Source organism: Manacus vitellinus, unplaced genomic scaffold, assembly GCF_001715985.3.
Source record: "Manacus vitellinus isolate BGI_N305 unplaced genomic scaffold, ASM171598v3 scaffold_15_pilon, whole genome shotgun sequence".
NCBI lineage: Eukaryota > Metazoa > Chordata > Aves > Passeriformes > Pipridae > Manacus > Manacus vitellinus.
Window position 1 is genome coordinate 16,620,357 of NW_021939122.1, and position 26,048 is coordinate 16,646,404.

General features: G+C 39.6%; 1 protein-coding gene across 2 annotated transcripts in view; it reads right to left on the reverse strand.

Annotated features, from left to right (window-relative positions):
• Positions 1-4,560: 4,560 nt before the first annotated feature.
• Positions 4,561-26,048, reverse strand: part of CCDC186 (coiled-coil domain containing 186) — a 36,087-nt gene continuing 14,599 nt past the window's right edge. For both annotated transcript variants that reach the window (XM_018069335.2, XM_029958493.1), the window contains 14 exons: positions 23,795-23,921; positions 21,736-21,864; positions 20,578-20,790; positions 19,002-19,121; positions 18,328-18,432; positions 17,889-17,987; positions 17,024-17,110; positions 16,336-16,478; positions 13,641-13,896; positions 12,837-13,026; positions 11,679-11,759; positions 10,429-10,639; positions 9,143-9,362; positions 4,561-8,428 (listed from right to left, as the gene is read on the reverse strand). In XM_018069335.2, the coding sequence (XP_017924824.1) occupies positions 8,345-8,428; positions 9,143-9,362; positions 10,429-10,639; positions 11,679-11,759; positions 12,837-13,026; positions 13,641-13,896; positions 16,336-16,478; positions 17,024-17,110; positions 17,889-17,987; positions 18,328-18,432; positions 19,002-19,121; positions 20,578-20,790; positions 21,736-21,864; positions 23,795-23,921 (2,065 nt within the window). In that variant the 3' untranslated portion in view covers positions 4,561-8,344. The remainder of the gene's footprint in view (positions 8,429-9,142; positions 9,363-10,428; positions 10,640-11,678; positions 11,760-12,836; positions 13,027-13,640; positions 13,897-16,335; positions 16,479-17,023; positions 17,111-17,888; positions 17,988-18,327; positions 18,433-19,001; positions 19,122-20,577; positions 20,791-21,735; positions 21,865-23,794; positions 23,922-26,048) is intronic.

Here is a 26,048-nt window from a genome sequence, read left to right on the forward strand (position 1 = left end):
ACAGACTTCAGAGATGGACCAGTGCCAACCTCATGAAGGCCAAGTACAAGGTCCTGCACCTGTGTCAGGACAATCCCAAGCACAAGTACAGGCTGGGCAGGGAATGGATTGAGAGCAGCCCTGAGGAGAAGGACTTGGGGGTATTGGTTGACAAGATGCTCAACATGAGTTGAAAATGTGTACTGACAGCCCAGAAAGCCAACTGTGTTCTGGGCTGCATCTAAAGAAGTATGGCCAGAAAGTTTTTATTAGACATTAGGAAGAAATTCTTTGCTGTGAGGGTAGTGAGGCACAGTTTGTCCAGAGAAGCTGTGGACGCTCCATCCCTGGAAGTGTTCAAGGTCAGGCTGGATGGAGCTTCAGGCAACCTGATTTAGTGGAAGGTGTCCTCAAGGCAGGGGCATTGGAATGAGATGATCTTTAAGGCCCATTCCAATGCAAACGATTCTGTGATTCTGTGACATGAGGGATCAGAAGCTCAGCTGACCTCCCTGCAGCTGTGTCTGAGACAGGCTCACAAGGCACAGAGGATTGTGGCCAGACAGGAGCTTCTCTTCCGTGCCTCCATCCAGCACGGTGGTGACAGGGAGTCAGTGGAAGAGCCTGCGAGGCTGCTCTGAGTCACCCTTTGGAAGGGCTTTGCTTCCTTGCTCTCTGATCCAAGGCTGCTTTCTTGGCAGAAGCCTCCCCCAGCAGTCAGTGGTAAAGTTGCTGCTTTGGTTGGTTGGTTTGGTGTTTTTCCAGTGTTTACTCTGATACACAATTAATGAAACGTAAATTCCTCCATTTATTGGTCTCTAGAGAAGCCCTGCTGGCTTGCATACCCTGGCCTTTGGGGACATTTCTATTGTTTCAGCTACCGCCAAAGACAAGGAAAGCTAAATTCCGCTCTCTTCAGTGTGATTGGAGGGAGCTCACCCACCCCTGTGCATCAGCATGGCTTGCAGTTGCCTAAACAGACACACCACAGTGGTTTTGACATCACAAGGTGACCACTACCAGCCAAGGTCTGGGCTCTGTCCCCAACCCAAACAAGGTCAAATCACTTTGAAGTAGCTGACCGATCTCTCACCATCAACAAGCAGCCTTGGTAGACTGCAAGGAAATTCTGAGAGAAGGAAATAGTTAGACATAATACAGGTAAACAAAAAAATGTAACCTGCGAGCCTTGTGCTCCAGGCTTACTGCCAAATCTGCCACATCTCTTTTCCAAGGGCCTCCCCTGCCTGAGGAGTGAAGGTAATTCAATCCAATTTGTGTTTGGTCAAGTTGTGGTTTAGAGGTGTGCCTACATTTTTGAAGTGCCAGAGTGGTAGCCATTCCCTACCAGCATTTGGTACTGGGGTTGGATGGCCCAAGAAAGACCATGAAGGCTTCAAAGCACAGTGTCCAGAGCCATGGGGACCTGGATTGATGGCTGCTTGCTTCACCAGATTTATGGTTTATGAAGCAGAGGCTTTCTTCTGCCAATCCTTGCTGATGGAAAACACTTGCTTGGCTCCAGCTGAATCTTTCTAGACCCCAGAAATGTCTGATTAAAGCCAAGCAAAACAAGGGGCTGTGGATTCTGAAGCACGTTTTACCTGGAGCTGTGGAGGGGTTTCACTGCCAGCTGTCTGCCTCTCTCAAGGGGCTCTGTCTCCACAGCATGGAGGATGTGGGAGCTGTGCAACCACCTCTGACACGCTGCAGGTCACAGGGCAGCACTGCCAGGGAAAACAAATACTCCTTGCTTTGCCTCGAAAGGCTGAGCTGTCACCTGCAGTGCATTGGAAGCTGCTTGAACAGCTTGGGAGCAGGTGGACAGCACCTGTGGGACAGTCTTGTTCCCTGTTCCAGCCATCCCCACTGGTTTCAGTGAGCCCTAGGACCAGATCAGACACATGGCAAGGGGAAGGGACCGGGGAAAGGGCATCTTCAGACCGGTTGCCATCAGCCTGTGTCACTCCTGATGTTAAGTCCCTGAGAAGCTGACAGCACCTTGTTATGATTTCTCATTTCACTTCTTGGCTGAAGATCCCTTCTCCAGAAGGCTGAAGACCCTAAATATTTTCTAGAGTCCACCTAATCAATATTGCTCTGATAATCTAATTACTAAGGTGAAGCCAGAGCAGTTGATTAGTACAAGCCATTTACAACATGATCAGGTCAGAACTCGGAGCCAAAGTTTGGTGGTTTTCAACCTCTTGTACTTGCCAATGTTTCCAGAGAATTTACAGACTCACAAAACAGGTTTAAGCTGACCAGCACTAGGCTTGTTTTTTCAGCCATTAGCTTGGCCATATGTTCCTTTTACCCACAGTGTTGATATAAGTGATTCTCACCTTCTTCCTCTCCCCTGTGCCAGGCACTGACTGGAGTTAAAATAATTTCAGATCTATCATTTTTAGAGTATTTTTAACCAGTCCCTTTCACAGTGCAGCCTTCTGTCTGGCTGCAGAGCGCAGCTTGAAAACACTGCCCTGTAGTTGCACCCTGCTTCAATCTATCTCCAAAGGCAGCACCTGTTCCCAAAGACCTGCAGCTTGGATGGCCCAGGGCAGCTTTTAAGGACTCACCAACCACCCCAAAGGGAGCAGCAGTGCTTGCTAGGCTGTGCTCATCTACCTTGTGTCGAACACCAGCACTTTGGTTAGAGCTCACAGACTTCTCTCCATGCTTCCTCTGCTGCTTTTCCTTATTACACACATATGGGATTATTTTAAAATAGAACCTTCTTAAGAAGTTCTTAGACATTCATAGGATTCAGCCTGTTAGTGAGCAAGGTGCTCCACTTGAGGCATTTGAGCAGCCCTGCCGAGATCAGTGGGCACAGTGAGCACAGTGAGACCCGAGGGCCAGAGGATTTCCTGGCTATAGGGCATCCACTGGAGCAGAACAGCAACAAACACATCAAAGAGCATATTTAGACACGTTAGATGAGAACAACTTGTTCAGTAGCACTCTTCTACTGCAACAGTTACATTTATGCATGCAAAAATCTTGCAAAATCTGGCACAGACCCACTGTGGTTTAATGCAAAATAGCCTAAAAACAACCGCAAAAACAAAACCCTGAGCAGAGCTCGCTATTAAAGAAAACCCTAAAAATAAAGTAGAGAGGGAGGAAAAAATAGCAGCACTGATTTCCTTGTTCACAGCCAGCCAGAGAAGCAAACTGCTAACACTGGTTAGATATTTAACACCCAAGAGCTCCAGTATCAGACTGGCTTCCTTCAGGACCAAGCACTTAACACTAGTGTGCCACAAGAACCCTCTGCACACAGAGCTGTGCCATGTCAGCCTGTGTGACACCTAAAAACAGGTGGGGAAGTGGTTCACCAAATGGCTACTTGCAAATACCACCAAAGCCAAAACTAGTATTTGAGGAAGCTTAGCTTCAGGCTCTTGTTTCCAAAACACAGCATTAAGTACTAGGAAAGCACAAACGAGCCTTGATTTTTGGTCACATCTGTCACCAAGAGCTGTACCTCCTATCAGTGGAAAAGGCTGGAAGAAAAAAAGGTAAACTGCAAAACAATTTTGACAAAGGGTCAGACAGGTAACAGTAACCAGAAAACTTACCGGGAGCCCCAGTCCTGGGAAGCTTGTGGTAGTTTACCATTAAATTTCAGCAGAAAATAGGATACCACCTTGTCTAATTTAAGGTACTCAGGGAGATACTTGAATAAACTCCATAATTATCCCATTCACAGTATTCCTTTTTCCTTTTCCAATGTCTCCCTACAATGAGGTTGCAAGGGCAGGATAACCCATACCAAATCCAATTCCCAAGTTTCTAATATAAGCACAGCCACAATGAACAGCCAGGAACCAGACAGCATCCCTTACTATTTTTATAAAACAGTACCATTGTGGCTAAACACATTAGATCTCTACAAGGGAATAAATAAATCAGAGCAGCAAATAGCATCCCAACTGTGGAGCTGCAGCCAAGGAACCAGCCCTTGCCACTGTGACTGCAGGACTGTTAAATTCATATTGCACAATGGAAAAGTGGAGTCGAGCATTGGGGCTGCTTACTGGGACTGCAGCACTGAACTGCAGCACACTTATCACCTGTCCACCGCAGTTTCCAAGGGATAAAGTACAGCAGGGAGAGGAGAGCTGGCCTGTTTTCGCTGGCTTTGCTGTTAAACCCACTGGTAGTACCAGAGAAGAGGCACTGCCACCTCCTGTTTACACGGTGCAATAGGAAAGCGGAGGCTGGCAGCGAGCACAGCCCTGCCAGGCTGGGGGGAGCAGCAACACCTCCAACACTGATCGTATTGCTTATATCCACTGAAATCCACCTTGTTCCACGAGGGGGGGAACAAGAAGGCGCTTTGATGGTGCCCTGCACACCAGCAAGAACAGTCAGCTGTTAATCCAGCTCCTTGTAGCCCAGAGTACCTGTTTACAAGCATCAAAAGGACACCTCTGCACTGTGGGACGGGGAGGCTCCCACTCCCTAAAGGTGAGCACCCGCTGCCACCCCCGCAGGCCTCACTGAGAGCGATCAGCACAACCCCGAGTTAGGCAGCAGTAAATAAACAGCAGGACAAACCACAGACCCAAAGCAGACTTTCATACATTTGTATGTTTATTATTTCAAAGTACAGTATATACATAAGGTATAGCAATATCTTCAAAAACTTTATACAGAAACAGGTATCTACAAAATTAAACCAATAGACATTCTGTGTATATTCGGATGACTTACACACATATATTGGAAGATTCAACATAGTTTCAGTTAGGACACGAAAACGGGAAGGAAACATCCATCCATCTTGGAAAAGCTCTAAATACCACCCAGCTCCCCCTGCACCGCAGCCATCTGCCCATGGACAGGTGGGACACGGTACACCTGATTCCTTGTGCCACCTACTGCTGGTATGCAGTCACAGTGCTTCCTGCTGACAGCAGGAAGGGTGAAGATCCTTTTCTGACAGGCCTTGTTCTCTGAGCCCCTCCTAGATTCAGACACCTGATGCACTGGAAGCCAGAGATACAGTTTCTTTTTTTTTTTTTAGTTATGAACCAAACCATTGTAATGAGAAATATTCCATGAGAGACACTGCAGGTGTTGCCAGCAACAAGTAAAGATAAGGAGAAAATATCCAAGGAAGAAATCAATCTCCATTTTTCTGGACACTATAATTAAAAATATTGCACAAGTCTACATGGCAGAAAGCCAGTGATTTCTATAGCATAAAATGGTATTCCTCAGGTCAAAGGGTCTGGCTTCATTCAGAAAATGAAAGCTCTGAATTTTACAGAGGGTAGAAAAGCATAGGCAGCTTTCTTGTAGGGCCTCTAACAACATCTGTATGTGTGATGTTCGAATTAAAAGAGCACCCTGAGTATTTAAGAAACAGATGTTTAAGCCTGTAAGACACAACTAGCTTCAAGCTTGGAATTTTCAACAGCAGCCTGTAGCAATTACACATCTAATTGGACACTGAATTTCAGTGACAGGTAGGTACCTAAATGCTCCAGGCTGCCTTCATAATTAGTTTATCTCTAAAATTCAGTTTATCAGAGAACAGTTTTCAGTTTCAGGTTCATAATGTAAAGTTTCCAAAACAAAGATAAGTGGAATGTGATTGCAAGCAAGTCTTGCAGCCACTCTGCACCAGCTGGTGTTCACCTGTGTGAACCACCCCAAAGGAACACATTTTTCCACAGAAAGTATTCTCTTTACGTGCACCAACAGTATCACCCTCCTGACAAGTAATCCCATGGAAACCACAGCACCTGGTCTGCCAGCAACATTTTATGGCTAATACATAACTGCCTCTCAGAAATGAGGAACATCAAGTAAAGTTGCTGGCTGACTCCATCGGGTATTCATCACATTCTGGGCTAACTAGAGAGTCATTTGCCACTGTGCAAGCTAGAATGACATTTCCATCTCTAACAGATGTGTTTCGAGTAACACCTGTGGATGACAACTTTGGTCCATGAAAGTACCGTGCACCATAAACAATGTGATATTTTGTCTGCTTTGTGTGTCTCCATGACCAAGGAAAAAAAAAAAGTCTGAAAAGTTACTAGTGCTACAAAGAGTAAGCAGCATTGCCAGTAGGGCAGGAGGACAGCTAACTGGGTTTCTCAAATAACTTAAAAGGAGAAACAACCATGCCAAAAAGAAATAAGAATTTCCACATCATTGCACTGATTCCATCTGCACCACACCCCTCCTTCATTCATACTGTACACCTGGAGAACATACATTAAATGATTACAATATTAACATGGTATCTAAAATACTGGAGTCATTCAGCTGAACGCCTGAAAATATCTGGAGATCTGGTACATTAAAGCATGAAAACACAAACATACAAGAGCTAAGCTATGTTTTAGCATGCAAATTGTTCTAAAATACTTTCTCTCAGCAGAAGATCTAGCTCAGTCACAAACAACTGTCTGTTCACTTCCTGGAAGCTGGTGACAAATCTGCTCCAGCAGAGCCAGGTATTTTCCTTTTTACATCACTTAAACAACAGTAAAGCAGAGGTAGTCCCATGACTGGACTGGTCCAAGTTCCCTAACACTTCAGATAACCACTGCTCTCAGGAATTAGAAAAATAGATGTATAAAAACCCACCCAGATTAAAGGCTTGCAATTTCTACATAATGCTCGGTCAGGTTTTAAACAATTTGTTCCCACTCTCCCTTTCTAAAGAGATACTTGATCCTTTGACACTGAAAGGACCTGTCACCCCAGGCTCTTGAAGTCCTCTGGACCACAAACCAGGTCTTGATCCCGCAAGGACTTTCAGAGACGTCTATTTTAAAAGTAATAAGGAAATCTCATTGTCTTGAACCAAACTATTCAAAGCAAATCAGGCCCTTTTGCTCTGTGTGTTTCATTACAAAGCTCAAGCAACTCAGTGGCACCTGAAAATGGAGTACACACCCCTACGTCATTCATATGTGTAGGATGCAAAAGGTGCCTGCACTAAGACAGATTCTTACACCCCCCCCCCTTCTGATTAAAATAGCTAAAGCACTGCTATTGTAAATGTACAGGGACTCTGTTTTCATGTCAATAGGAAGTTCAAGTATTTAATAAAAACTTGATGTATATATTTACACTGTAATCTCATCTATTTATTTTGGTCAAAAGGCAATAGATACAGAAACTATGCATTTACTGCTTCAATAGAGATATTTCAGATCCTGTATATTATTTATCCTGGAATTAAAATGTGAACATGATGTTGTGACTAACCCAAATTTTGTCACCTTGATACTCTTCCTCCATAACCCTCTCAGACACCGAAGGACTAAATAACAGCCCTCAGTTTGTGCCATTTTGACCAACTAATTCTTTACAACAGTAAAATCAAGGAGTTGCACAGATTTCTGTGCCATTTTCACAGTCCAACAATAGATTAAAATCCCATTTAAATATATATCTTATTTTTTACCACTACTCTCATTGACTGGTCTAGCCACAGGTAATAAGAAAAGTTAGTTAGCTTCCATTTGTCTTTGAAACAGATGCAATCACCACGTCTACGTGTACTTACGGAACAATGGGCAACTAACACTCCTACTTCTTAAATGCTGTTAGTTACACAGAAGCTCAGAAATCTTTATTAACCAATTACTTGATATCAGACTTCTTTAGATCCATATGCCTAAAGATCAAGGGTTTAAAAGATTTGTTGAACTGACATTGGTTTCAATTACATGTACTCAAGACCTAAATCAGAAAGCTTCTTAATCCCTTAGTTTTACTGTTGTTTCACTTCATTTGAATAAAGAAACTGAGCAGTTGAATGTTAATCTAAAGCAGAAAATATGCAATATCGTGGTCACCACTTAAATCCCAAAATTTTGTGACAGAGCACTTTTCCATGCATATGTCAAAAATGCTTAATCAACCTAAGGATCAGAAATAATATGCAAGAAAGGAAATAATGTCTGAAAGCCCTTAAAGCTCAGTAACACTGGATATATTCAAAAGCAACTAAGACATAATTGGCTTTATTTTTTTCAAGCTCCATCATTAAGAGACTGATTAATTACACAGTGAAGAAATTAAAATCTTACAGCAACTCACTCAAAACGTAGTATGCACTGCAAAGCATCTGTATGTCCTTTCAAATAAAAGTTCTAGATAAATGTAGTGTGTAGTGAAATTCAGCAGCTCCTCAGGTTGGAACTGGGTTGACAGAACCACAGTGATGCCAAACCCTGTCGATCTCTCACACAACTAAGCCTCTGTGGTCAAAGGTTTTTTTTGCAAAATACCAGATGCTTGTGCTGGCAGGCAAAGTGTAAAAAAACAGTGGTCTGTAGCACCTGCCTTTTCTGCATCTTCCATGTTGGTTAGTCCATAGAAGTTTTAGTTATGTCTGCTTTATTCTCTGTTCCAGTTCATGCTTGTGTTTAATAAGCCGTTCTATTTCTGTTCCTAGAGTTTGAAGGTTTTCCTTTGAGGGGAAAAAAAATGATAGGGCAAGTTATACAGGGAAAAGGAGTCAATCAGCACAAAATACACTAATAAGTCAAAATTACTGTTTATGTCAGCAGGTTGATACTTTCAAGTACTCAGAACAAATGCAAATGATTAGACAGAGTTGGAGAAAACCAAGCTCACTTCAATAAAGGACACAAACCTCTCAGCAAGTCTTTTTCTGCAGTTACAAATATTCTACAGGATGTCTAGAAAGTACAGCATTCAAGGGGAATTATAATTACAGGAAGAGATCGCCAACTTCTGCAGAACACTGCAGTCCAGCTGGTAGCCTGCACACTGTTTTCCAGCTGGTAGCCTGCACACAGTTTTCCAGCCTGACTCATTCCCTTGCAGCAGAGGTGCTGCCCCAATAGGAGGGCACCCAGGTGCTGGTACAGGGCCAGGCAGGCAGAGCCCATGCTCCTGGCTCCATGTGACTGGGGCAGAGCACAGAGAGACCCTGCCCTGCTGAAGGCCTAGGCAGGCCAGACTTTATTTCAAGCAGCAACCCATCAGTGCACTGTACTCCAAGGGTCCCAGATCAGAGGTTCAGCATGGATCATGCCACATAACTCTCTGGTTAACCAATCCACAGTGAGCTGACTTCTGAAAAGCCTTTTAACTCCATGCATCTCTGAAGGCAGCATCTCAGAAGCACAAGAATGAAAGAACTGGCATAGGTACTCACTTTCAATGTAATGTTTTTCAGTAATGTATCCTCTAACACAGCCTGTAGCTTCCTGTTTATCTCTAAGGAGAGTTCCAATGTGAGACCACTATCTGCAGGATGAGATGTGTACAGAGATGCCATAATCCCACCCCGTCTACTCAGGTGTACTTTGTTGAAGTCAGAGGCCTCTGATGACAGTGTTCCAGCTTCTTCCCGCAAAATGTAACTCTGAATAATTCTGGGGAATAAAAAAAATAAAAACAACAACATCACAGTGTTACATTGTTGTGAAAGGCAGTGAAAAGTCAGACACTGAAGTAACTTCAGACTCTTGACATGAGTAATTTTATTTACAAGCAGTACTATATTACTAAAAAGACAGTAAAAATTTACTCCTGCAATTTCAAAGTCAGAGGAAAACCTGGGATACCAAAAGTGATAGAGGAGATACTCGTATGATGAGGCACTACAATGCACAAGGTTTTTCTTATTTAGAAGTATTCTGAAAAGCTACTGGGACAAAAAAAGGTACTTTAAAAAGATGTCTCTACTTTTCTTCGCTGAAAGACTCCAGACAGAGAATCTTAAGCTTTCTATATGTGAGACAAAAATTACAAAGTCTCTTCTCAGGACTCTTCCCAAGCTGTGATCATGTTCTGTGAAATGGGACCAGATGGGCATAAATGTATGGACTCATTAAACAAGGGCTATTCTTAACAGGCAAGTGCACTTTCCAGAGGAAGGCATATGCCATCATTCCTTCCCCTCCTAACTAATGTTCCAGACATTATCCTGTAAGATGATTTCCATTTAAGTGGAATCTTGTCTCACATGTTAACTACTGACCACCTTTGGCTCAGATACATTACTTCTCTGATACATATGCCAGACTACCATCTGGAGTTATGCAGATTCTCCTTCCAAAACACTTACAATCAGCACTCTTTTAAGCACAGGAAGAGAATGGACTCTTCTGTTAGCCAGTGGCAGCAGTCCACCTCAAATCAGCCACCTAGTGACCATTTTGCTAACAAAAACCCACCTGCAGCAGTCTATTCCTCCTGAAAAAATTTAGTAATAGTAATAATTGTCAAAAACTTGGCAATTACTAAAACTGCCAAGGAAAGATAAGGAAAAAAAACCCAAGACTAATCCTACTTTTAAAATCTACTGTCACTGCAATATTTTTATTATTTTAAAACATTTTCCTTTAGACAATTACTTGTCTTACATAAAATCCAGACTATTTATCTAGTACATCAGCTCAACACTGACAAACTGTATGAACAGAACACAGAACATACTTTGTTTTTTTCCTGATTTCTTCCACCAGTTGTTTAATGTGATCCTCCATAAACTCCATCTTCTCATTTTTTCGAGCATGTGCCTTCTGTAGCCTCAGTATTCTTTCAACCAGGACAGACTTGTCCACCTCTGGGAAGCTATCCACAGCTACTGAAGATCCAGTATTCTCAGGTGACCGATCCTCATTGCTGCTGCGCGCGTTAAGGGACCCTGAAACACACGTGTATTTGTACAAATTCCTTTTGCATTTATTCCAGAAGTGCCCCCCCAGTGCAGTGCATGCATTCATTGTTTCAGGAGCTCAGGATGTTTGCTTCAGGATGTCAGTTTCCCTTGTATGTTAGCGGGGTTTTCTATAAACAATCCTTACACCAGCACAGGCTGAGACAGCAGGGCAGTCCCCTCTTATGGGCGTACTTCCTTTAGCCTAAGGGTGCTTCCTTCAATAATGCTTCTTCCTGTTTAAATACCTTCATATTCATTAACTTGGTACAAGATTGAGCTGATTTTAAATATACACATTTTGGAGTACACTAAAATTACAACACTATGAAAACTGGACAGACTGACAAAGCCCTACGTACAAACACTCTGCAGCACCAATCACTTAAAGCTTGAAGTACTTTCTTTACTTTCTGTTCTTCTTTCTAAGCATTTGTCTCTCTCATACAGTGACGTTACAGGACACTTTGACAAAACAAAGCCCTTTTAAACCCCAAAGATACAAAGGAAGGAAACAGATGTCATTTTCAGTGCTGAAGATCACTGTTCTAGTTCTAACCAGATAGAAAGTAATGAATTTTACACAAAACCACTGATGCCTCTAATGATGTTAATTGATTTATCATTTACACAGTTGCAACTGTCAATATGGCAATTAAACAATGCTGGAAGCCACTGCTCTTTTTTTTTTTTTTTTTTTTGCCTCTGGCAGCATGTGAAAGGGTCTTGTATAAACTGGAGTCCTCTGAGCTTCCTCCAAACATAAAAGCAACAAAATAAAACAGAGAGGTATTTAAAAAGAACTGAGATACATAAACTTACACTTTAATCTTAATAAGCACCTACAACTGCAGTCAGCCAAAGAGCATTTTGGTGCTTAAAGGCTATTTTGTCAGCTTTACTGGGAGGCTGCCCACACACTGTATATGCACAAACCACAGAAAGAGTGAGGCTCACGGCAGCACATCATGGCAGCTGTACTAAGATCGAAAGGTTATTTTGGCAGCCCTGCTATGTGCTGTATTACCTGATGAACTGGAACGGCTCCCCATGCTGCTGACTTCTTTGTCATAATTACCATTTTCAATCTGATCCAATTTCCTCCGTGCTAAAAGTGTAACAAAGTGATGGTTACCAATAGCAGATTAAAACCTAAAAATTACAGTGTTACCCAACATACAAAAACTCTAATCCTCTACCTGCACTAATTTAACATGGCTTGAAAACCAAAAGGTAATGGTAGCAACTAAAAACAAAACCCAAAACCAAACAGCTCCCCATCTCTCTCCATCCCTGACCACGAAGCACTTGAATGTATCATCCACCACAATCCCTAAACACTGCAGCCAGTTGAAACGGGTAATGTCATACATAGGATTAACTGGGAACAGTAAGACTAAATTTGATTTTACTTTTGATTAGGACTGCCATGTAAATAACTCCTGAATGGAAGAATGGCAGCTCTGTTCCAGCATCTGATAACTGTATCACTACGGCCAGCCCAGTGCAGTACTTGTGCCAGAAGCACTACTCATTCAGTAGGGATCAAGAAGGAAAGCACATAGTTGTTCTTTTATGTACAAAAAGGGGCATGGAACTTGTCTTGCACAATGCCAACAGGACATCTTCTTTAAAACACACTTTAAACAGATTTGATTAACTTCAGATCTATTTGCATTCAGAACATATGCATTATTGGGTATTTGATGGCTTCTATTTATACAAAAAGTTAGTCACCAGTCCCTCCACATCCAGCTTTTAAAAACTGAAGTGTTTTAATGTACTAAAAAAATAACTGTCACCAGCAATTCCTGATACAGTCAGCAACTAGGAAACTTCTAGCAACTTTTGAATATACTCCTACACAGACTAGGATCCATATATACCCACAGTGACATTTCAGTAGTCACATACATCATAACAAAGACCAAACTCTTTTGCAACAAATCTTTCATTTTAGGTCTAAGCCCACTTCAAGAGTTACATTTAAGACCAAAAATTGACACAAAGGTCTGTAAGTGCAGCTTCCACAAGATCTAACTTGTTCACTCAATCTTGTTAGGGACAGGGAGAGCTTGAAGGGTGACACTCAAGCAGTGCATACACACACACAGACAGCTCTCTACCAGACACTGTGAAGGGATTTACAGAGGGGGGCTGACTCATAACTGAATATAATTTCCACCTAGCTGAAGTTGTTTTGTGAGGTCTTTCAGGTTTGCTGCGTGCTTGCGCTTCTGGGTAGCCAGGTCATCCTTGAGCTCATCCACCTGGGTCTTCAGTGCTGCTCGTTCCTCCTGCTCTGATGCCACCTGGGTCTGCAGCGTCTCAACCTCCAGCTTCCGTTGATCCTCCTCCTTCTGTAACTTGGTGGCCTGAAAGTGTGATTTTATTTTCAGTTATCTACAAAAACATTCTAGCCTAACCATACTGTATGCTCAACAGCTCTAACTGCACTTTTCAACTCAAAATCTTTCACATTTTACATTTATTATTTAGGCTGAACAATAGCCCTGCAGATGAATAGTAAGATTCCTGAACTATCTCTAAAACATCTGGATGATAAAGTACAAAGCCTTGCAGAGTTGTACAGTACAGTCACATTACCTTCCATGACACACTAAGTTTACTAAAAATTACATTTATCTCATACTACAAACAGGACCTGAGAAAGTTTACAGTAATAAATTTCACAGGATATTACAACCTTTCATTTGTTTCAATGACAGCTGCACAGAGAACCACTCTTTACTCCCAGAAAGAGCAACACAATAACACCTCCTCATTCCAGTGCATTGCACCTCAGAATTTCTTTTCCTTTAGGAACATGAGGTGTTCATATCCCACTGCCACTATTCTACCAAATTGGCAAACACCATGAGAAACTGCAGTCAGGTAAGCAAAGACACAAGGTGGTATTCATGTGGAACATCTTTATCTGTATCAGACATCTTACTAGTGCAAAAATCAAGCTGCACACTCTACTCACCAGATCATCTTTAGTCTGTTGAACACATTCCAGCTGATTCTGCAGCTCTCTTTCGCTGTAAGAAAGCTTATCCAACTGGCTCTGCAAGGAATTGTTTTCAGACTGAAGCTGTGCATTCTTACTGGTTAATTTTTCAGTGAATATCAATAGTTCAGATTCTCTTTTCCGACTACCTTCAATGTCCTTCTGGAGATCAGCAACCAGAGAATTGAAACCATCTATTTCTTCCTTTAAAGCATTGATTTCTTGTTCATCTCTGTCAAAACAATTATATCTTATTAGGGATAACCTGAGCTTAAAGACATGACATCTTATTGAAATAAAGGCATTCAGGTCAAGTTCAAAGAAGGCAGGGGAACAATTAGTGACCCTGGGGCATCTGTTAGTCACTGGATGATTTTAAATGTCAAAGTTTTCACTTCATGACATGCTGCAGTGCACCCCACAGAAGGACATGCAGGCATTAGCTCCCTTCAAGGAAGAACATCTCTCTATATTCAACTTCCTGAGCTTCAGAACAGGGTACAAACAAAACCCCCAAAACCAAATCCAGCAGGCAAAAGGAAGGTCTGCAAAGGTGGCCATTCTGTAAGAGGACTTGTCTTCAAGAGATAGGGATATACTCCAGTTCTGAGCTTCTCTAGGCAGTAGTACAATGATTTCTGAAACATCCTTATCCAAGCAATGCAGCTCTGAATCAAAGGACCTATCTTACTCCACTATCCCTCCCCCAAAAATTAAGTCCCTCCCTCTACAAACCAAGTTTTTGTTTTTACTGAAACACTCCCATTAGGACACTTTTCACATGCAATCCATTTGACTGAAAAATGCTGTATCTTCAGTTATCATCAACACTTTAAAGAAAGTGATAAGATCAAAGGTATTGCACCCTGCCTTTAAAGTCCTTTTAGGCTAATTCCATCTTTCAGAATACTTAAGGTTGATTTATTTCAGTCATTTGTACTGCAATCTCACCTATAGCTCCCATTTAAAAATCTATGCCAGAAGGCTATGCTTATATTTTACATTTTCAAATATGTTGTTTCATTATGACAGGAGAAATCTATGTCTACAGTCAGGGTTGAACCAGGCAAAATTAAATGTTTAGACCATTCTAAAAGAGATCTCTAGCTTATCCTTCAAGTTTGCCAATGAAGGAGACCAGGGAATGCTGCAGGTGATCAGTATCCAGCTCAGCCATAAAGACCTTCCCAGTATTCAACCTAAAATCATCTTGCTCCACTGAACAAGGATAGCTGAACATTCCCTGTATAATACATTTCAGGATGTTTGCCTTCCATCTTTTCTTCCCTAGCCTAAAGAAATCTGCCTCCTCTATTTTTTTCTCATGAAGGAAAGAGTTATGATTTTGTGTGAATGAAGATGAAATTCCTTCCATTTGCTTCCAAGAAAATGAAGGGCAGTTAAGTTTATTTATTCTATAAAATAATAGGTAAAAGAAGGCAAAATTCCAGGATTTCTCTTTCACAGATGGTAACAGGAATTTACCAGTCCAAGTTTTAAATCTGTGGTTGATATTGCACAACTTTACCATTCTAAGGAGTACCAAAAACATTAAAATCTTTTAAAAGAGAAATAAAAGACAATATGAAATTTGATGTAGCAATAATAAATGTTGTATGGCACAGATACTGAAAAAAAAAAATCCAAATTGAATAGGAATGAGAGACAGATATTTAAGCATGTCTCAATTACCAAGAGGAAAAGATAACTGGAAAGACACATTTGTAGTTTCACACTTTGATCACAGTCACTTTAATTCATTTGGCAAGATTCCAAGTGAAAAATAACTGTTACTGATCCAAGTGTAGGCTTCAGTTGTCTCTCATTCATTGCAGTTTCCCTAGAAAGGCTGATGACATGGTGACAATACAGCTGACCAGCACACAGTAAATGGAAAGAGTTTAATTGTCTAAACACTTAGGAAGGCCTGTAATTACTGAAGTGTTTTTCAGTGATAAATGAGAATTGTTTAACAGCACAAGAGGAACACATGCAGGTAGTTTTGCTTAGCTGACATTTATCTATCTCCATGTATGCAACACCACTAGAACCAGCAGAGTGGAGAGCATTTGTATATCCTGGTCCATATGTACCACACAGAAACATGACTATGCTCAGACACTCCTGAACTGTGCATGAGCCCAATCCTTCTCTGAGATTATTTCCCTCACATTCTTAAATGAGCAAACTTTGACACAGCAGAATGAATTCCAGTCCATTAGAAATACAAGTGCTCCATACTGTCTGAATGCAGCATCTGTCAAGTACATAAAATTCTTTTCATTAAATCCTTTCCTTCATCCATCACAACTGCACATTTGTGAAGCAATCTATTTCCCAGTTTAGTTGGTTCTCCCCAGTCTTTCAATAAAATAAGCACTTGGCAGACACCTAAAAGGCCTAACTTCCTATGCTGGAAATCAAGCACTTCTTATTCTAATAATGAAAGACACTGAATTAGATTTATCAATCTCAATCCCCTTGTTTTATAAGAGACCACCAAGGTTAATCTCAAGTATTACGAATATTGATTTAAATTAGGAAAACACTTAAATTAGGACAGGAATTCTTCAGATTACAATCCATTTTAAAGCATCAATAACTTCAATAAAGAAAACACTTCCACATCTCAGATAATCTTTTAAGTCATTACTCAAAGGCACAGCTATACCTCTGATGTTGATCCTGTAGGTGATCTACAGTTTTGACTCTGTCCAGTAAATTCTGAATTTCAGTTTTCTGTCTATTTATTATTTCTTTATACTTGGATAATTCGTCTTCTGTTCTTAAACGCTCATCCTCTAGACACTTTACCTAAACAGAAAAAAAAAAATCAGAAACTATTTAGTCTCAGAAACTTCAGAGGTAAATTATTCTGATAGTATGTCTAGACTGTTGTAAAAAGCTCACGTGTTAATTTTTTGGTGGTTCCAAGTAGCTTAGAGCAATATCCCAAAATATTTCAGATCAAATACAGTCAGAAAAATAAACAAAACAAAACAAAACAATGAAACAACAAGTGTGATTAATGTTAGTTTGGTCCAAAGACTCAAATTTACCAGCCTAATGGACCAGGATCCACAGACATCATCTTTCTCCCGTTACCAAGCCAACCCCCTATTTCCTTCCTTTTCCTGCAGTCCTACTGAGCTAACTTCCCTGCTCTGGATAAAGTGACTGACACGCTAATCTACAGACTGTCCACAAGTTATAGACAGCATATACTCCTTACCAGAGGCCATATGAGACTTCTAGTCTCATGCCAGCCAGTAGAAGTACCATTAAGAGACTGAATGTAGTCTTGTTCCAAAACCCAACACTGCTTCAGCCCCACTGCAATCCAGCACAGCACACGTTACCTTTGTTCTCAGTGTCCGAAGCTCATCCATGCCTTCCTTAAACGTTCTCTTCAGGTCTTCCAGTTCTTTTATTTTGGCATGATGCACCTTTTTAAAGGGTGAAAAGTTCATTGAGAAAACTAAATGTACAATGGCACCTCAAAAAATCTAGGCCAATATAGGCCATTCCAACAGCTGAGGAGGCTTGAGGCAGCACAGGTAACCCAAAGAGTTGGTTTACGTCTTCAAAAGCAAAGCAAAACCTCAAGTTTCTTTATTCTCTGAACTGAAGAAAAGAGAGATTACACACACTGGTTTTAGGTATACAAATGGCTAAAACCAGATGTCTGTGCCACAACTGCCCCTGGGGAAAGTTCCAGGCAAACTGACACTTGGTCAGTTCTGAAGATGGCATATGCATATTTGAGCTGTGAGCAGGTACTACATCATTAGAAAATTTCACTGTTAGATTAGCAAATCTCTTCACAGAACAGAGACTGTTCCTTTTCTCTCCTTGCCATATAACTTGCCAAAACATTGGTCAGACAAAGGCCTGCCTATCATCTGAATTTGTGCTTTAAATTACAGCAACATTCATGTTTATAAATGAAAGAGCATATATTTCATGTTCATTATACCACATTTTTCTCATAAATCTCATTTTAAAAAGTTAATCCAAGGTAGTATCTGAAAACATCCTCCTAAAAGCAGTGCTGGAGGCAGACACCTGGAATGTAGTATTAGGCCAAAAGAACCCAACAACTCCAAACCAAAGAGTTTGGCAAAAATGTAAGCAGCTAAAAATAAGATTCTCAAAACTAAAATCTCATGGAATTCTTAACTACTAAGTTACCAGTTGTGTGGACTCCACACACCACATATTTACCTCCAGGTGATCAGACTTCTCCTGAATTTGTTTCTCGAGTTCTCCTTTAGTTACTCGGAGTTTTCCATCCAATTCATTTGATTTAATTTCTTCTGATTCCTAAAGGGATTGAGAAATATATGCAGAGTTTTAGAGCTCTGTGTTCTCATTTCTAATACTATGAGTGTACAGACAGCTTTTCATATCACTCAGTCTTTCCTGCAGATACATATCTAATTATCCTGAACATGCCAAGAGAGACCCCCACGCCACATACCAATCAAGACAAACATTTTCCCTTTTATTCAACAACTTTCCAGTAAAGAAACCAGGCACTATTCATCTCAGTTTGTGGCTTGCACAGGATAATTCTTCCCTGCTACAGCCTAAGATAGAAATGGACGAAAAAGAAGACTCAGACACTAAACATTAATTTGACCTCCTTAGAAAGTGTACCTACTTGATAGGATTTTATCATTTCTTGACAGTTTATCCTTATCTGATCTGCTTCTTCTTTTGCTTCTGTTAATTTTGTCATTGCATCTTTAAGACGTTCTTTTGTTTCCTATAAAAAGAGTAATAAAGAATGGGTTAAACCCAGTTAAACCTGTTTATCTAATTAACCTGGGAAGAAAATTTCTCATAATAAAACTTTCCTATTTCAGTCCGGAAAGAATTAACAAAACAAAGAGTCTAACATTACTTTTCCTCTTGTTTCCATTCAGCTATTGCTTTATGCAATTTCACTTGTCCCAACACTGAAAGCACAACAAAATGATCTCTTGCTTGTGTTCCAAGATGATAGATTTTCAGATGATAGATTTAACTCTATCTCTTAAAAACTAAACAAAGATGACAGTTAATTCAAACAAAAAACCCCCCAACAAGAAATTAAAAGTTTATCACCAGATTAAACAGAATCTCCCACACGTACTCCCCTCACATCCTTTCAACATTTCCATTTCAGTATCAGTATCTCTCAGAGCACTATTCTGACTCTTGCTGCAGGTATTCAAATTAAACAAAAAGACACTTTAAAAATAGATTTTAATACTATATAAATAGTAAACAGTATAACAACTATATTACTCTGACTATATTTTCATGTCATGGTATCAGCACCGCTTCACTGACCTTGTGTGAATCCATTTCTGTTTTCAATTTGTTCTGAGCCCATTTTACTTTGATAACATGAGAATTGATTTCTTCTTTCAACTTTTCTATTTCTCTGTTGAGTCGAGTGGCTTCACCATCCTACAAAAATGTTATAGGTTTTACTTTGATTTAAATCATCCAGTGTTCCTACAACAAGACTCCTGTTTAAGTGTCAAGTTGGGTTTTTTCCTTAATGTCTGGATTTTGCAAAATCATGCACATGTTTGAGAATGCCCAATAATGCTGTGGTCCATAATCCAGGGGAAAAAAAACCCAAAATAGTGCTTTGGTTTGAATACCAAGGTAAGGTTGCATTACTGTTAGTATATGTTAACATTGAATATCTGTCAAAAGACAAAGCACAGTCTGTAGTTCTGATCTCCAATACTTCTTGTGAAAGCTGCACAGTCTTCTTTTTGTTCTTTTTTTTTTTTTTTTTGCAAAAGGATGAGGTTCAAAGTGGTAAGGTCATACATTATACAAGGCTACAGACAAAAATCATGATGCCAGTGAAATGGTGTTACCAACTATGCGGGTGCAGGCGTGGGAGCACTGACAGCAAAACCTCTGCAAGTCAAATCAGTAACCTGTGCCAAGAAAGGATGTTAACAGAAACACACTGCTGGTGTGGCCTTCCAGATCATCAGTATCCACAAACTACTGCATTAAGCCAAATTTCTTAACTATTCCTGAAGTAATACTCTCATCCTACAAATAGAGTTTCAAGCAGCACAATTCCTGTAGGGCTCTAGTGTAACCATCAGGAATTACAAACATAGACAGTATGTTAAGTTCTGTTTGGTAAACCTGAAGTCATGCTCCCAACTTCCTAGTCATGTGAGAGAGAACACAAAGGTGATTTTTTTTTTTGTTTCAGAAGCATAATTTTTAGTACTTTTATTAGGAGGTATCCTTCAGAGCATATTACAATTGCTCAGAAGAGGCCCAAATATAAGTTTGATGACTTGTCATTTATCAATTTTTGGATCTTTCAGATGAAATAGAATTGCAAAACACAGCTGTGAAGCACAATACAAAAAGACGTGAATAATTTAATAGTTCTCTCTCACTGCTTTCTAAAAACAAAAAAAAGGCAAATTTTTGGAATTGGGCCTGAAAAATCCTATTGCTTTATTATTACTTTTTAGTATTACAAAAGAGGAAGTCCAGAGCTTAAACACAGAAAAACAGCAAAAAAAGACTGCAATAATTTAATGGCATTGCAGCCTTTAAAAAAAACCCAAACAACCTAGAAATTACCTCAAAATCTAGATATCTGCAACAAATAGTCTTTTCAATTTTGTAAAAAGAAAAAAAAAATCCATGTTTCACAAATTAATATTCAGGGAAATATTAAAAGGAACTTCAAAAAGATGACAATGAGAACTCAGTAACTTCTTCCCCTTCACTCGGAGGAAAGGTGCTTTCACAGCTATACAGCAAAACCAAATGAAAGCAGGTTTCTTTCACCAACTACAAGAGCAAACAAGTGATAAGGTTGTTCTGACAGCGCTTTTAATCATTCACTCCAGTCATACAGCAAAACTTAGTGTACCTTAGTTTCATAGAGCTGGTGCAACCTTCCTTTTTCCTGAGAAAGTTGTTTGATTTTATTAGTATGCTTTTCTATTTCTTTGTTTGCATCTCTCACTTTTCTCTCAAGGATCTCCTTTTCTTTCCGGAGGTCAAGTGACTCCTTCTCCCCTCGGACGTATTTCATCACCATTGTTTCCTTCTCATGGCGTGCTTCCTCACATTTCTTGTTTGCCTTGAAAAATACCAAAACAGAATGAATCATTCTTGTATTTCATAATTAACTTTTGTAAGACACTACTGGATATTTTCAGTATTGCAGTAGAGTAGCATAATAAGGCAGGACTCAAAAACTCCAGTTTTGCAAAGATTACCATTAGATCCCTCTTAAGCACTGCAATGACACATACTTCTAATGGTGCATATGTGTCTAAGGAGCTGCAGCTTCACAGCTAAACATCTCAAGTGAGTTATCAATACATCAGTAATTTGGTATATAATTTGTTGTTTCAGAAGGAAGGAAGTGTATTTGGGAAGTTTTAGTAATAAAATAATTTTGCAAATACTCAGTACCAGTCCTCTTTCTACCCTCATCCACATGCCAACTGCACAATCATTTTCCAGTGGACTATATTACAGATGGCTTACTTTCAGTGACTTATTTTTATAGATTCCCTTCACCCCAGCACTAACAAATTCTGTTTCAAATTAGGGAAAAAAAAAAATCACATACCAAGCTTTAGAATACATTCAACAGAGAAAATACTGGCATAGTATGATATGAAGAAGGGAAAAAAAATCTCAGTAATACATAAAGACAAAATAACAGCTTTGTGCTGGAGTTGAGAAAAATATTAAATTTTTGATAGCCTGTCTGAAAAAAGCTACTTCCAGTTTTTAGCTCCTTTTGAATCAAATTCAGCTTAGAGGTAAGAAAAATGAGATTTCCTTGAGGGCTAAATTCCATACATATAAAAATACAAATTTTTAAAAAGAGTTATCAGGCTCTCTATAGTGTTAACTGCTATTTGGAAATTCACTGATACCAGTTATCAAAAATGCATGTTTAACCCTGATTCCAATTTTGGAAAATTTTGCCCTACCGAGTGATCCAACATGTTTCCTACAAGAACCAAGTTCTTTCATTAGACTTTCAATAATTTAAGGTTTTCTATATCACCTGTTCCATTCGAAAGGCCATCTCCTTATGCAACTGCTGAATAGTATTTTTGGCTGCTGCATCCTGAGTTACAAGTTTGTCTTTACTAGCTTTCACTTCTTTATTAAGCTCTTCTATTCTTGCTTCCAGCTGAAAGACAACATTATGATATAATTACAGGGAAAATAACACTTTGATCATGTTTTATACAGGCAGGAACATTTCACACAAAATTAGATGCTTCAACAGATATTTACCTGTATTTTACACTTGTCAAGATGCAACTACCCATATCAACATCTACTTTTGCATGACAGTAAAAGCATGAAAGATGTCACTTCTCATCTTCAGTGAGACTGAAGATGCATCAAATCAAGTAAAACACAAGGCACAGTAATTTACTACACAAAAAAAACCAGATTGACAGCAAGTGCTGAGATGCAGGAGCAGAGCTGGCTGCTATCTTAAGTTGCTTCACCTTCCACCCTTTTTTTGTTCCTATTCCCTGTGCCATATCCTTCACCTTGCCAGCAAAGCAGTCCATACTGAACTGGACTGGGAATTAATCCATTGAAAAATAACTCAGCAAATGAAGAGGACCTTAGTCATTGTGCTGGCACTCTTTTTAGCCACCTAGTGAACCAAATCAGAGACCTGATCAGGATGAAGAATAATTACCCACGTTAACTGGAACACTTCCCAGAACGTGTTCGCTGCCAAGTCATGCAAGTCCAGTAGGAGCAGCGAGGTGGCTACATAAAGCTGTGATACTGCCCAAACCTTGTTCAAATTGTGCCTAAAGATTATCCCCTTGTCCCAGGGGAAAGCCAACTCACCAAGATTATGGGTTTTTGTTTGCTTGGGGAGAGAAGGGGCAAGATCTCAGGGTCAGTGTCTTACATTTTTGTGCAATTCCAAGCTGCTACATAACAGGCAAGAACCACCTAAAATGCTTCTGTTACTGCACCATGACCTGATCACACTCTGTTCAGCTTTTCAAATTCATCACTGGCCATACAAGAAGTTTTACACATAAAAGCATGCACAGTTTGCTTGGAGCTGCTAGTGCAGCCAAGCTTTCATTTACTTGAAAGTTATCAGAAAACACTAATTCAGAAATTCGAACAATAAAACACTCACAATCACAAATGAGAAGACTCAAGTGTATCACAGCAATGTATCTTACAACTCCAGGTGCTATCCAACCACCATATAAAACTATTACACTCCAAGACAATATTTTCTGAAATTTCTTGCAAGCATGTAATATGACAAACTCCCTCACAAATGCTTTTTTTAAGAATGGGATAAAGCAATTGCTGCATGATATACCTTCATGAAATCATACAGTGCTATCATGGAAACACAGACTAAAGAAAATGAGTGAGCTGCTCATACTGATTTATTCAGGCACAAGCAACTCTAATTAGTAGCCTAAAAATAAGATCTTTCAATTCCATTTTCAATCACATCACGGATTTTCAAAGACTCTTTGAAATTAAGCAAACTACAGCCAGACTAAGCTTCTAGACACATTAATATATTCCTCTGGAACTATAAGCCTGACAACTGTTTTATGAACAGATTTCTGTGTGATGCAGACATTAACAGAGAAACCTGACAACCAGGATAGTCACCACTACTTTGACAAACAGAAATTAGTATTTTAAATACTATCTCTTGTCAGATTTCCAAGATACAATCTGTAATCAGCTGGCCAACCAACTGTAGGGATATCAGCAGATAGGTTTGTAACACCTGATGTGATACCTTTTATTCCCACACTGAGACCAGCCCACACCAATGCACACACCATGTTCCTCTTTGGCCTTTCGTGGTTCTAACAAGTCCCTGAGGAAACGCTTGTATACAAAGTCAGTTTATCCAAAGACACTAAAGGCTTTCAAACAATTTCTTGAAATAGAAGAACAGAATTATCCTCTTAAAAAGTTCAGAATAATATGCCCTGGCATCCCTTCCTTCTTTGTGCTACCAGGGATCATGTCTTATTAAACAGTGGCAACAGTGACACTATATACAGGTGAGATACTAACCAGCACTTCTGTTTTGTTATCTGTACCTGCTTAATAATGCTGAGGTGTTGCTTTTCTGTTTCTGTTCGTTTTTTCAGCTCATCTTTTAAGTTGTCCTTTTCTGAGCAAATTTCCAAAATCAGTTCCTGATGTTTTTTATTTTCTTTAATCAACCTGTAAAGAAAAAAAAAAAGAAATTAAAAACAAAGTACATCAGTTTTTTTGTTGTTTGTTTTCAGTTTTGAGATACATGATTTTTGCTCTTCGATCTGCAAATTTTATTGGGAAGCCAGAAATTCTAATAAAATTCATGAAAGCCTTACAAAAAAACCCTCAGAATAATTTTATGCCTGTGAAACTTAACTCCAAACCAGCAAGCAGCATCTTCCTTGTGAGGAAATTGCTTGTTTCCAGCATTTTGGAGTTGTTGTGATACAGATGACATGAGACATCTGGTAACTCTCTGAAACTCCAGAGTTATCTATGTTAGTAATTTTAAGGTACATGTAAGACAGTAACTTCCAGTCAGACAGTTCCACCAGTCAAATGTCTGCAAACATGGAGATTTTATTCACTTAATGAAGTGAATAGTACCCAGAGTGCCCCTGGAAGTTCACAGCCTGGTAAGAAATGGAATCCTGATTCTTTTAAGTCCTAAGTAGGTATATAACAAGTGTCATGCTCATGCTCCTTATAAAATTCAATTTTTAGCAATAGTTCCAGTTTAGCTCAGCTGTTTGAAGCCACCACATACGTAGTTTGACCTTCTAGCATAAAACTCAGAAGTTACATTATCAGAACTGCTGAATAAAAGGTCTCAAATATATTTACATGTTTGCAGATCTGTTAGATGGTGGGTATTTTAGACCACTAACTGCATGAATTTGTGGAAGGCATGCATTTACCTGGGAGAAAATATTTAAATATCCCTTTACACATATATTTTCATCTTTAGCTCCACTCTGTTGAAAAAAAATTTCTCTAAACAAACTAATCTCCTAAATTATAAGGAAGTAGAAACCAGCGAAAGACAGCTTAGCACCTGTGATCTGGTTTTGATCTATTAATGAATATTCCAGGATTACAAATTCTTAATTTATGCCATAGCTGCTCACATATATATTTAGATCCGATCATAGGAGAGAACTTGGCTATTTTCAGAACAATGTTACAAAAAATTCTGCTGATCATAAAAGTCAGGGACAAAATAAACACAACCCAGAATACTCTTTGGACCAACCATGACATATTCCACAGCAGTTTTACACCCTTCAGGTGACCTCAAGAGTCAAATGAGTTCAGCTGGAGAGACCAAACATATATTTATATAAAAAGCCTTCTGTGTGTATACATAACATGTACATATATATATAAACAGTTGTCTTTAAGGAAGTAATTGGTCCACGGCTGAAAATGCTGACCTGTCTGAGTTTACCTTAAACAAGTAAAACTCATTACCTCATGAACTCCTGGAATTACAACTATCTACACACCCATCACTTCAGATTCCACTCCTCCTCTGTAACTACTCAATGTCTAACTGTGCATTCTCATGCCTTCCTGTCATCAATTGACTTTCCTCACATTTATGATTTCTCAGGTTAACTGGTGAAGTGTAAGAGAACATTTTCCCTATTGGGACTCTCCCTCTATCTGGTTTCCCTTCTTCTGATGTCCTCCCATATCATGGTATTTGAGAGCTTTATATGAAAAGCAGGACACTCATTTCCAGCTCTGGGAAAAGGAATAAATATGAAATTAGAGGCTACATTTTGTTAGCAAAAACACCCAAACATTTTTAAGGCGGTAACAAAACATGAAACACCAAGTAAGGGATCATGAAATCAAGCTTTTGATGAACAGAAATATTCTTCATGTTGTACACACTGTCTGGTAGAACTATTAAGCCCAGATCATTACAGCAAAGTTTATAAGCCATGTACTTCAGAAGCTGTCCAATAAAATGTGGGAAGACATTGGTTCATCTATATATGACACTTCCAACTCAAAGAATAGTTCTCAGCTGGTTAACAGCTTTGCTGGATTATGACAAGAGATTGAATATTACTCGAAAAGGAAACAGGCAATTTCAAACATAAATAAAATGCACACTGTGGGAGTTAGTACTTACAAAGATTCATTTCTCCCAAGACACATATGCACTGAACGAATCCCGGACTATCTGTATTTCGCCATTAATTTTACAGTATTTAAGCAATTCTAGACATTGGCAGGCTATTCAATGATACAGTTGGCTATTCAGTTCCTGCCAAATTCTGCCAGTATTCAGATATCTAAGCA